The sequence below is a fragment of the Enhydra lutris genome, unplaced genomic scaffold (assembly GCF_002288905.1).
Source record: "Enhydra lutris kenyoni isolate GAN:26980312 unplaced genomic scaffold, ASM228890v2 scaffoldscaffold11, whole genome shotgun sequence".
NCBI lineage: Eukaryota > Metazoa > Chordata > Mammalia > Carnivora > Mustelidae > Enhydra > Enhydra lutris.
Genome location: NW_019154095.1, coordinates 24,576,501 through 24,588,485, shown reverse-complemented (window position 1 = coordinate 24,588,485; position 11,985 = coordinate 24,576,501). Strand labels below are relative to the sequence as shown.

The following is an 11,985-nucleotide window of genomic DNA, read 5'->3' as shown; positions in this document are numbered from 1 at the left end:
CACCAATAACCTGAATACCTTTATAACCTTCCCTAATCCTGCACAGGAGTAAGGCATGCAGGTATCTAGACCGAAAAGCAGTAACACTGACATTACTTGGAAGCCTGACCTAGCAGCTGGCTTAAATTCTGTGTTTCTCAAATTCTTGCTCTCCTCTAAATATCCCAGTCATACGAAACAGTAACTTACTGTATAGAATTCAACATAATTTCAAAAAAGGTACTTTACAGGTAAGTCCAAACTTTATTTAAAACTACATCTTAAATTTAACGATGCCAAACATCACAAGGAAGGAAAAAAAAAACCAAAATGAAGACCAAAAAAAGGAAAGAAAGAAGAAAAACAAACAACCCCACAGTGTATCAAGGCTTCAATCTGTCCAGAATTCAGTTTCTGATGTTTTAAACTGCCACGGGCAGAAATGAGCACACCTATCAAGAATGCAGTGTCAAACTAATTTACATTTTTATACAGATCAAAACAGATGTTTATTTAGTGCCACGTTCATATATGCATTGACTACGTAAAGCGAGTTAGATGAGTCTCAGAAGACATCTCATACGCTTTGGGCTCCCACTGTTTCTGAAAAACAGAATAATGTGCTATAAATTACTGAATTAAGACATTACTAGAATTTATTATTGTTCTCTTACATTAAAACTTTCAGCATGAAGTTATTATAAAGGAAATACTAATTTAGTTTATAAAAATAGATGATTTCTGTTTGAAAACGGTAGACGAGTGGATACTTCCTGTCTCTTAAAGCTCCCATCAGGGAAAAAAACAAAACAAAACCTATAAAACTGACTAAATCCCGACCAGTAAGAGTGGCTAGGAGGGAGAGCAGGACCTGGGACAACAACAAATCCCTGGAATGCTGGAAGCAGAAGGAGGAGCAAGGAGGCGGGGCGGAGCACAGATAAGATTCTCACAAGTAAAACTGGGCTCAATACTGGGAAATTAGCTGAAAGTTTGATAGTTAGTCTGTCCTTCTCTTCACCCAATTTCTAGGAAAAGCAAAAATTGATGAACTGACAGAATAACAAAAAGAAAATCCTTTGATTTTTGATGCAAGACAGTCTCCTCTGAGTGGCCCAGGGGTTGTGCTATTAGATCCATGAAGAAGGAAATATGGAATTATCACTTGGCTCTGCAATCAGTCATGTTTACACAGAATGGTCTTCAGAAAAAGTAAAGTTTTTTTTGTTTGTTTTGTTTTTTTAAAGATTTTATTTATTTAGACAGAGACAGAGATCACAAGTAGGCAGACAGAGAGAGAGATGGGGAAGCAGGCTCCCTGCTGAGCAGAGAACCCGATGAGGGGCTCGACCCCAGGACCCTGAGATCATGACCTGAGCCGAAGGCAGAGGCCTAACCCACTGAGCCACCCAAGCACCCCAAAGTAAAGAAGTTTTAACTACTATAGTTACAAAAATGTGTTTGCTTTTATAACCTTAATGTAAGAAGAGGAGTAAAACTGAACAGAGAAAGCGGAAGGAAAAGGGAATAGCAGCTGAGTAATGACCAAAGTTGATGGGACTAGAAAACACAAGGTAACAAACAGAAAAACCAAATAGTGAAAGAAGGAGAGATAAGTCCAAAGGCTCACTTTTCATAGGGAAGATAAGAGATGTCTGAATTTTAAATTAAGAAAAGTTACAAGAATATTATTTAGATGGGTTATGGACATTGGGAAAGGTATGTGCTATGGTGAGTGGTGTGAAGTGTGTAAACCTGGCGATTCACAGACCTGTACCCCTGGGGCTAATAATACATTATTTGTCAATTAATAAATAAACAAATTTTTAAAAAGAATATTATTTAGAGATAAAGAGGGTCTCATTCAAAAGAACTAAAAACCAGTAGTTAAAAGAAATGGGATCCTGCCAGTTTATCAGGAGTTCTTTTGTACCCTTCCTTCTTAAAATTGTTGCTTCTATTACCTTGCTAAAACTCAGGATTTTAAAAATGGAAAAAATTATCTGTTAATATCACTTTATAAATCAGGCAACAGATCAAGACTTTTTACAGAATTATGCTTCCCTTCCAATATTTGTCTTAAATCTTCCAAGTACTAGTAGTCGATTTAAAAAACAAACTGATGGTATCAAGGTTCATTAATTTTTCAATATGATGTGGTTCAAAGTGGTTAACTTACCAGGTTCCTTTAGTGTCTGAGAATTCCCAGCTAATTCTTCAGTCTGCATTTCACAAAGTATTTCACCAGGTAAATGGTTTTTCTGTTCTTCTTCTACCATTTTCTTCCTTAGATCTGCCTTTGGAATGAAAAGAAAAAAAAGAAAATCAGTTTCCATCCCAGCAGTATTTGTCATATAAAGACAAGTTTAATTAAAGAGAGCAGAATACCTCTGAATATATTGTCAGTTTAAGTGGTAAATCTTCAACTTTCACAAAGTCTTCTTCATCAGATTTTTGACTTATGTTACCAGATTCTGCTTCCTGTGAGATAAATTGTATTTAATGAAGGCAAAGCACTCCATCTCTGGATCTAAACCTTTAAAGTAATCCATGCCAAGGATAAAATGGATTCTTATATACATCAGTAATTCTATCCTATTTGGGTTTTCTTCTGTGTTCAGCTCTATGAATAAAGCAAAGCTGGAGTGCACGGGAAGGGCCATGCACTTGAAGCTGTGGGCCATACTGTCGAACGTTCCATCCCCATTTGCAAAAACAAAGAGCCAGCTTATACAGGTTAAAGGAAGAAACAGTAGTTACACTGAGGCCTAAAACAATTAAAAGAACAACTCTGGTTTCTTGATAATGTTTACAGAACGCATCAGAATGTATCCAGCAGAATAAAGTAAACATTTACATACAGGCTTTCAGTATCAACTCTGTGGAAGCTGAGAAAGATAAGGCATGAATCTAGTGACTTACTTTTGTTATCACTTCAGTGTCTCTCTGAAACTTGAATTCTTTTATTCTCCTATTTCTCCTTTCTGATTTTTAATAGTATCATTTTACTAATTACCCAAGTGGAAACCTTAGATTTTTCCTCTTCTTTCAACATTTCTCATCCAGCTCTCCCTAAGTTAGTACTTGGTTCCTATCATAAGGGAGCCTCCTAAAGTAGCATCCTTGACAACACTCATCAGTCATCAGATTCATCTTCAAAAACCATGACGTTGGCCATTTGACTTTCTTGTGCAAAGACCTGTCCCCTGCCTAAATTTCAAATTTAAGTCCTATAATCAAACGTTAATTTCAATTGCCTCCTAGAACAACTCTACACACTCATTACAGTCAAAATAAGTCTAACTTTCAGAGTTGTAAATGTTAATTTCACTGTTGTCGAAGCCATCAAAACAGGTTACTCATTCTAGTAGTGTTTTTGAAATAATTATAGGCTTCCTGAGAAATTAGGAAATCTTAATTTTAACTATATCTTTAGTAAGAAAACTGATATTAAAAAAAATATGAAACCCTTCCTTAGACCTCAAAGTTTGTTATAAATTCCTCAATTTTTTCGAACAAGAGAAAGGATATAAAACACAATCCAAGGTCCAAAAAATAACCCACATGCTATAAAATTATAGCATGAAACAAAAATGTCCAGAGTAAAACAACTTACCTACCTACATCTTAAGTACAGATTTGCTACCATATATTTCTGTCATTTACCATAAGGAAGCTACTGCTGTCAAACTGTAAACTTTCAGGTTTATCAAATGTTTTTAAAACATTTACGAAATGTTTTAAAATTGTTGAGATGTCAGGCCTGGGTACTGCAAGAGATTAATGATGATTCACGTATCGTGTTCAGATCTGAACCTGAACTCTCTCAATGTTGCTACCTATAACTCAAAATATGGGTCATAAACTTATAAAAAAGTAGAACAGCTTTTAGATTTTGATATCTGATCATCTTAATTCACTATCACCCTCCTATTCAAGTTTAAACTAAGTTTGAGTAAGAAATACCTTTTGGCAGTTTCTAAACCTAAACACAAACACAAATAAACCTCAACACAGTCTGTTTATAGACTGAAAATGTTAACCTAAAAGGAAGAAATATGCATAGAAATGAAACGTAGATGATACATACATAGTCATTCACTAACACCGGAGATTCAGTATCAGGACTTCCAGCCAGAGAGCTCTCAGGAGTTTCCTGAGCAGATTTAACTTCTTTGACTGTAGGCACCAAGGTTTCAATTTCAGTTAAAGGTAAAGGCAAAGGGTTAGGCTGTTTAGATGAATCAATGGTAGTGAGAGTGTCCTGTTGGACAGCACTATTTAAAGGTTGCTCGTTTTCCAAGATATTGAGGTAACAGGGTTTCACAGGAGTGCTATCGTAGTCATCTGTCATCAGAAGAAAATCTTAATATTAGTGTAATGCAACAGTTATTAAATTTCAGTATTATACCAAAAAGACAGTATGTATGAAGGAGTAATCAAGACATTTAAGACTCAAAAGAAGAGACAACTACAAGTTTTCCTTATCAATGATTCCTAAAATTAGTTGATCAGATTCTGGAGATGTTTTAAAAATTAGATTCCTGAAATCACCCAATTTCTAACGATAGTCATGAGTAATACCCAGGAATGGGTATTAAATCCCTCATGTTTGTATCTAAAGATGTTTTCTTTGAAGGTTTTTTCTGTGTGTTTGTCAACTTTTCTTGAGCACCTATTTGCAGAAAGAAAGCCCTCGTGTTTTCTACAAAGAACTGAGGGAAATAAAAAAGACATACCTCAGGTCCACAATACCTTCAAACTTACATTAACTAAGAATTTAATTTTTTTTTCTTAGCTTTTAAAAAGTACATAAAGGGCACTTTAAATAATCTTAAAATTGAACACTTTAGATTTCTTGCCTTTACTAGTAGTGGGTTCTTGTTCTGATGGGACATTTTTGCTTTCTCCTGATTTTTCAAAGTCATGTTGTAGTACCTAGAAGGAAAAAGTGACGTCTTAATAGCAGGGCCTAAAATATATGGCCATTATATATAGGAGATGGTTAGGAGTTTATGGTGTTCGTCCAACCTGAGAGCTTCATACAAGTGAATTTAAAAATGTCTTCTGAAAATGTTTCAGGAAGGATGCTGTAGTTGAAACTTTAAGAGGGTTAAGTAAAATGTTTCATTTTCTTAACCTCAAAATAATAGAGAACTAGAGTATTATGGATCCCACTATTTTAAATTTTTTTTTTTTTTTTTCAAATCAGCCTCAATCTTGAATGAAACTAAAAGATACCCACTTATATGTAGGTGTTAAGTGAATGGAAGAACTGACCAGGAGGGGAGAAAGATAAAGCCAAGTGCCTTCAGCAGGAGGAGGGAACAAAATCAGATTCATCTCATGCTTGGAGAAAGGAATACAGTGGTGGGTGAAAAGAGGGCAGTGGTGGTGGTTCTCTGAAGCTGTTAAAAGAAAATGCAAAATTGAACTAGTAAGCCTCAGACCCGGGGGCTGCCTAGGGTAAGGGTGGAGTACAGAAAGCACAAATGAGGACAGGATAAAACCTCATGCTGAAAATAGGATTAAGCACAAATCTGTAGAGTGATGGGACCCCCAGCAGCATTCCCACATCTAGCTCCTGAACACAGGCAGCCAAAAAGGTATGACTACCTCCTCCCAGGCAGAGAGGAAAGGAAGACCCTTCTTTGGAGAAACACCACCTCAGAGAAAAGACCAATAGGTATTAACATTTGGGATTTTCTGTCAAAAAGCTGTCAACCCAAATGCCCTACAGTGAAGCCCAGAATAACCCCAACCAGCTTCCTGGTGTATAATTTTTTAGTATAAACACAGAAGGTACCACAGACATTTGAAGAAACCTCCAGATGGGTAAGAGAGGATAGCACTTCTCTGAACTAACAGCCTGCTATAAAAAAGTAATCAGAAAATAAAAGCATTTAGAAATTAAAAATACGACATTTATATAAGTATTAAAGTCAAAGAAATCTCCCAGGAAGTAAAACAAAAAGAGCAAGGGAACGATAAAAGGGAGAGAGGAGAAAATTAGAAAAGCAACACATGAGGGCTAATAATGTCTGATAATATTAATTCCAAGAGGAATGAAAAGAGAAAATGGAGGGGAAGCAATGCAAAAAAAAGAAAATTTAATAAAATAAAGGACATGGTTATTGATGCTTACAGACCCACTGACTATGCAGTACAGGGAATGAAAAAAGACATCAGGTGTATCAGTGTAAAACTTGAGAACTCCGGGGAGTGGGGGCGGGGAGCTCTAGGGTGGGAAAGAAAAAAGAATACAAAGAATCAGAACTGAAAAAGGCATCAGCCTTCTCAACAGAGCCACTGAAAACTGGAAGACAAAGGAGGCACTGAAATGATGTTTCAACATGGAAGAATTTAAGATTTTCTTAGACCCATAATGTCTCAAAATGTTTCTTTTATGCACTCTCTCTCAGAGAGGTACTAGAAATGTGCTCTACCAAAAATGAGGCAAAAGAGGACAAAACAAGATTCCACAAACAGATGGAATAAAGAATGACAAAGGGAACTCCCAGGCTGCTAGCTAGGGAGCAGGTCTAATGAAGAGCCAAAGCCAGGACAGAGCGGGAAGGATGAAACGACAAACTGGTACATGCAGAAGAGTCCACTGAGACGTTCATACAGCTGTTGCTGGGCAGAACAAAGACTTGGCTATGGAGTCAAAGAAAATCAGGCAAACAATGGAGACAATTTTTAATTTCAAGTGAAAAAATGTATAAGAATAAGCAACAAACAGTATTTGCTTAATTCAGCAAGTCGGTAATATTTATGTAGTTTGGTTAGATCTCTGGCTAAATGTAGATTTAAGCAAAAGATACAACTGAATGAGGAGGACAGGATTAATATAATTAAATGAGGAGTCTTAAGTGACCTAAAAGTCTTCATCTTCTATAATGGGAAGTTAACGGAGAATGTCTAACACATAACTAAATAAATATACACACATACTATTCAGAAATAGAGTTAAATAACGAAAGAAATCATACAAAATGCTGCCTATGGGACAGGATGAGGTGGAGGTAGGAAAGGGAATGATTTTATTATATACTGTTTCCATGTATAACTAGGAAGTAAAGATACATGAAAAATCCAGATCTTCTAGGTAATGTCACAGTTTTTAGGACCTATTACCCCCACCCCCGCAAAATTAAAGTATTTTAAGTATAAGCATTCCTAAATATAAAAATAAACTAGTATTTGATTGAGATTTCAGTAAGGATGTTAAAAAGATTTGTTTATTCATGAAAATGAGAATAGGGAAGCTGTAAATTCTGACATCCTTAAAAAGGATCTGCCTTCAGTAGTTAAAAAAGACGAGTGGGGGAAGGTGTGTTTCTCTGGACTGGAATACCTGATCATCATGTTCCGTTTCTTCTGTAGCTTCGGTGTTAGCCTGAAGTGAAGTCTGGACATCCACAGGCCCCTCTTCAAATTCTTCTATTTCTTCATCCTCATTCTCATCTTCTCCACTTCCATAATTAGTCAAAGCCTGAGTTTCAGCCTTGGACAAGTCTAAATTGATTAATACACAGTTTTTAGGAAATGTCCAGCAGTAAATCTTAAGAGTAGCTACCATGTACTGCATTCTTGCATTGCCCAAGTCCTTTACATAGGATATCTGAAATCTTCCACACAGTAAGCAGTGGAACACTGTGGTGCAGAAAGGACAGGGCATCTGGTCAGGGCCACACCAGATCATTCAGAGTTGTTGGACACCTAATTCGACATTCATTACACTCTGCCCAACTGTTTGGATAAATGACCTGTAAAGAGCTAACATATAAACCCAGTAAAGAGCCTTTACACTTACTAATGGACACCGGACATTCTTCACTTTCTTCATCTTCCTCTTGATCAGAAACATCCGATCTCACATTTTTGGGACCATCACCACCATACATCTCAGATGTCTGAGTCTGCTTAACTGTTTCAGTTTCATCCTTGTCCTAGCCACAAATATATGTAATGAATTCCTTAAAATGCATTTTAAAAGGTACATACTAAAGCCCATCACAAAAATTAGTCATGATCTAATAAAAAATACAAGAAGTTGTTTTTAAGAGAAAATAAAAGTTTTGTTGGAAGAAAGGCCATTTGATGATTAAAGTTTTCTCTCAAACATTAAGTTAAAGCTCTTAAAGTTATTTAATCTTTTGTCCAAAAACATTGTTTTTAGGCACAAATTAGCCACTTACTTTGTCTTCATCATCAATTTCTCCAGCAGGTGAGTCATGATCTCCTTCAAGAATCCTTTTGGCCTATAAGCAAATTAAACAGAATTTAGGGGTGACCTTTCAGCATTATACTTAGATATTCAGTAACTTTAATATATGCTGTTTTTGACCACAATCCAAAGAGTTGAATGCTTTCTTAGAAATGTACATTCAACTATTTCAATGAAGTCTTTTAAATTAGCCAAACAAAAATCAACACTGCCTACCAGGAATAATGAGCATCTCAAATTTACTAATTCCAGAACAAAAACCTTTGACTCCCTCCCCAAACCCCAGCCTCCTTCACAGCCTTCTCAATCTCAATAAATGGCCCTTCATGTACCAATGCATAAGTCAGACACCAGGAAGCTGCCTGTGCTCTACTTGTATTACTCACATCTGAACTGTAAGAATGCCTCATTGACTCAGTTGTCAAAATGGATCTGCTGGTATGCACTCAGAGCTTAATCACACCGCTCCCTACCTGCACTACTGCAACAGCCTTCCAACTGGTCTCTGCTTCTATCTCTTCCTTCCTACAATTCCTATGCAACATGATATCTAAACCTGTCTTTTAAATTGCACATGTGATTATGTCCCTCCTCTATTTCAAAGTTTCCCATGGGTTTCCATTATGTTTAGAATAAAATCAAACAGAAGACCCTTAGCTGCCATTGTTAAGGTCCCATAATTTGGCTTTACCCACCTAGGTAACCTCATCTACCATTCTCACTTCCTGTGAGGTATTCCCGCTACCCCGGCCTTCTACAGGTTCTCCAAATAGCTCAATCCAGCCTCAATCTTTGAACTTACAGTTCTCGCTGCCTGGAATGTCCTTCCCTTTCATCTTCTTTATAAACTCCTTGTCTTTCTTGCCCTAGTTTATACTTCACCCACTTAAACAGCCTCACGAGACTGCCCATCTTGAAGTAGTCTTTCCAAGCATTTATTATGGTTTTATCCTGTTTTATTTTCTTCAAGCACTTGGCAATGACTGAAATGATCTGAAACTTACCTATGTCTGGAGTGAAAACACTAAGAAAAGTGTGAAACAGGTGGCTTGACTTTTTCTACTTTAGATTTCAGGGAGAAGGGTTGCCTCTTTCCATTTTGGGGCCTGACGTGCTTTCCTTCTCGTGATTATAGAGTCAAGAGGAGGGAGAGGTCTAAGGAAGAAACCTTCTGGTATCCCTAAAGTTGAGGGGAAAAATCCCATCCAATTTCATATGTGATCAAACTAATTTAATGAGGTTTAAGAAGCTACAGCGATGTGCAGCCGAAGTCCTAACTTGTAAACAAGCATGTATGCTGGTTGGGGTGACAGATAGCCCTGGTAGCTCTGAGCTCTATCAGGGTTGGAATAGCTACTACAGACAGCTGGTCAAGAACTGGATCCCAGTAATCCTCTCTTCTTTGGAGCCTTGAGCGACAATTTTGTAAGACAGCAGATAACTCTTGTCACCAATTCCTGTCTGCATTCCTAATCTTTTAGCCACTGAGGTTACATCTGAGATCCAGTATGTGCCTACCATCTGTACTGATTCAGATAATCTGATTAACTTTTACTTAGAAAATATGTTAGCTGAGGTCAAGTCTGCTTTTAGTTAATAATGATCAAGAACTATATTTTTATGCTAATTGTAACTACTCCCAAAACCAAAATGAATGTCATTTACCTCTTTGGCGTAAGACTGTATTACTCCAGCTGCTTCTATTTTCCTTTTGCACCTCTGTTTAACAGTTACACTATTATTATCCAAATCCTGCATCAGCTTAAAGAAAGCCAATTCATTAAACAACACTTCAGATATCTCTACAAGAAGATCTTCTCCACAGTCTTTCAGTTTTCTGCCAGCAAATTTTGCCAGTGAATCCTATTACAAAGATAAACCAAGTAATTTTAAGATTAAAATAAACTTCAATTGTGAGTAGAGCAATACAGAGGATTAAGAAGTTTAAATTACAATACTCACCTAGGGGAAAAAAATTTTTATTACTTTTTAATACAGAAAAGGCTAAAATTAATGGCTGAGATTACTACACAGATTACTTTTTTTAAGATTTACTTATTTATTTAGAGAGAGACAGACATGCAGGAGCAGGGGGAGGGGCAGAGGGAGGAGAGAATCTCAAGCAGACTCCCCACTGAGCATCAAGCCCTACAGGAGGCTTGATCTCAGGACCCTGACACCATGACCTGAGCAGAAACCAAGAGCTGAACATTTAACCGACTGAGCCACCCAGGTGCCCAACATGGTAATATTCTTTAGTGATATTAACCTAAGCAGAAATCATGCTAGTCTCCTCTAAAGAGTATACAAAAGGAAAAGAACAGGACATGTAATCATCAATAGATTTAGTCCCTAATTAATAGAACTGGTGGCCACAAATGAGTAAACCAGGGGATACATATTTACCATAGTAAGAAGCTGAGGTGCCCAGAGAGGAAAATACGAAGTCCTCCCTTTCTCAATGTTAACATCAGAGTACTTTTCAAGTTCCCCTGTTTTATATAAGCCAGGCAGTCATTCTAATTTAAACTTCTTCTTCAGAATCAGTTTAAAAGCAAATTTTAGCTCTATTCAAGTTGAAATAAAGCATCATCAAATGAGTAAATCAGCTATATTCTGGACATTTTTTATAAAACTGCATTTCCTTTTCTTCCTAAAAATAAGGACTACGCCATTTAGAAAACAGGCAAAAAAACTATATTCTGTGTCTCCTCCCTCCAAAAAACCATCTCATCTAGCAAAATTGTAGAGAAGTATAAATGTGGCTGCCTTGTAAGAAAAGAAAAACAAAAACAAAAACTCACTGAATAGGTTTCATAGAAAAAAGTAGATTTTAAGTTCTATCTCATGAAAAATTTTCAGTAGTCTGGGCAAGATTTACTGTAAACCAGTCTTTATTCTTTTCTAGGTCCCTTTGTGAAAAAAAAAATCAGGTATGGGATAAAAGAAAAGCAGCCAGGTTTTCTTAGGAAAAAACTCTTATTTCCAAATTAATACGTTGGCATCTGTCTCAATTATGTAACAGCAGACAAAACTGAAGGAGGATTGCATGGATCTTGATAAACGAAAATATTTAATTATAAAGGATTTCTCTTTGAGCCTGATTCTAGAATGGAGTTATTTATTTCTGTAGGAATAAACTACTTAAATTTATAAAAACATATTTATCTAAAAATTATCCTAAACATTTTTAAACCGTGTAACAACAGAGATGCCTTATATTCCTTATAGATTATGTGTTAGTACAATTCAGTTAAATAGAGCCATCATGACTTAAAACCTATTATTGAATTTGTACTTTGGCCTTAATAAAACAAAATGGAAAATTATAGTGATGGAAATTTACATTAAGCCTCGGGTTTTAAAAGTTATTGATAGAGTGATAATACTTTCTTTAAAACCAATTTAAACACATAGGAAGTAAGGAATAGTTTTATGGGAAATTTTTGTAATAAAGTTGAAAAGAAAAACATATTTCCTAGTTTGGAGTAATTATACACATCACTGAACTACCTCAATGGGAAAACTTATCTGCGTATTGAACTGGAAAGATGTTTACTCTATGAAGTAAGGTATCCTTACTTAACAAGGGGATTCTCAACCTTAGCACTGCTAACATGCCACCAGATATTAGTACCAGCCGCTTCTGTATGGTGAATGTCTGCAGGCACTGCAGAACTGCCGCCAGTTTCCAATCACGACCTTAACATTACAGTTACTATCAGAGCCTAAGACGTCTCTATAATCAACGAGTGGTTTCTGGTTTCTAAAATTTC

The 11,985-nt window shown here is 36.3% G+C and overlaps 1 protein-coding gene across 10 annotated transcripts in view; it reads right to left on the bottom strand.

The window, feature by feature from the left end:
* Positions 1 to 223: 223 nt before the first annotated feature.
* The window catches only part of LOC111144629 (pericentriolar material 1), an 80,456-nt gene continuing 68,694 nt past the window's right edge, over positions 224 to 11,985 (bottom strand). For 8 of the 10 annotated variants that reach the window (XM_022499019.1, XM_022499021.1, XM_022499027.1 and 5 more), the window contains 9 exons: positions 9,875 to 10,072; positions 8,181 to 8,243; positions 7,796 to 7,931; positions 7,337 to 7,497; positions 4,842 to 4,917; positions 4,070 to 4,326; positions 2,368 to 2,460; positions 2,159 to 2,276; positions 224 to 582 (listed from right to left, as the gene is read on the bottom strand). In XM_022499019.1, the coding sequence (XP_022354727.1) occupies positions 557 to 582; positions 2,159 to 2,276; positions 2,368 to 2,460; positions 4,070 to 4,326; positions 4,842 to 4,917; positions 7,337 to 7,497; positions 7,796 to 7,931; positions 8,181 to 8,243; positions 9,875 to 10,072 (1,128 nt within the window). In that variant the 3' untranslated portion in view covers positions 224 to 556. The remainder of the gene's footprint in view (positions 583 to 2,158; positions 2,277 to 2,367; positions 2,461 to 4,069; positions 4,327 to 4,841; positions 4,918 to 7,336; positions 7,498 to 7,795; positions 7,932 to 8,180; positions 8,244 to 9,874; positions 10,073 to 11,985) is intronic. The other 2 variants (XR_002640417.1, XM_022499026.1) reach the window with 2 other exon arrangements.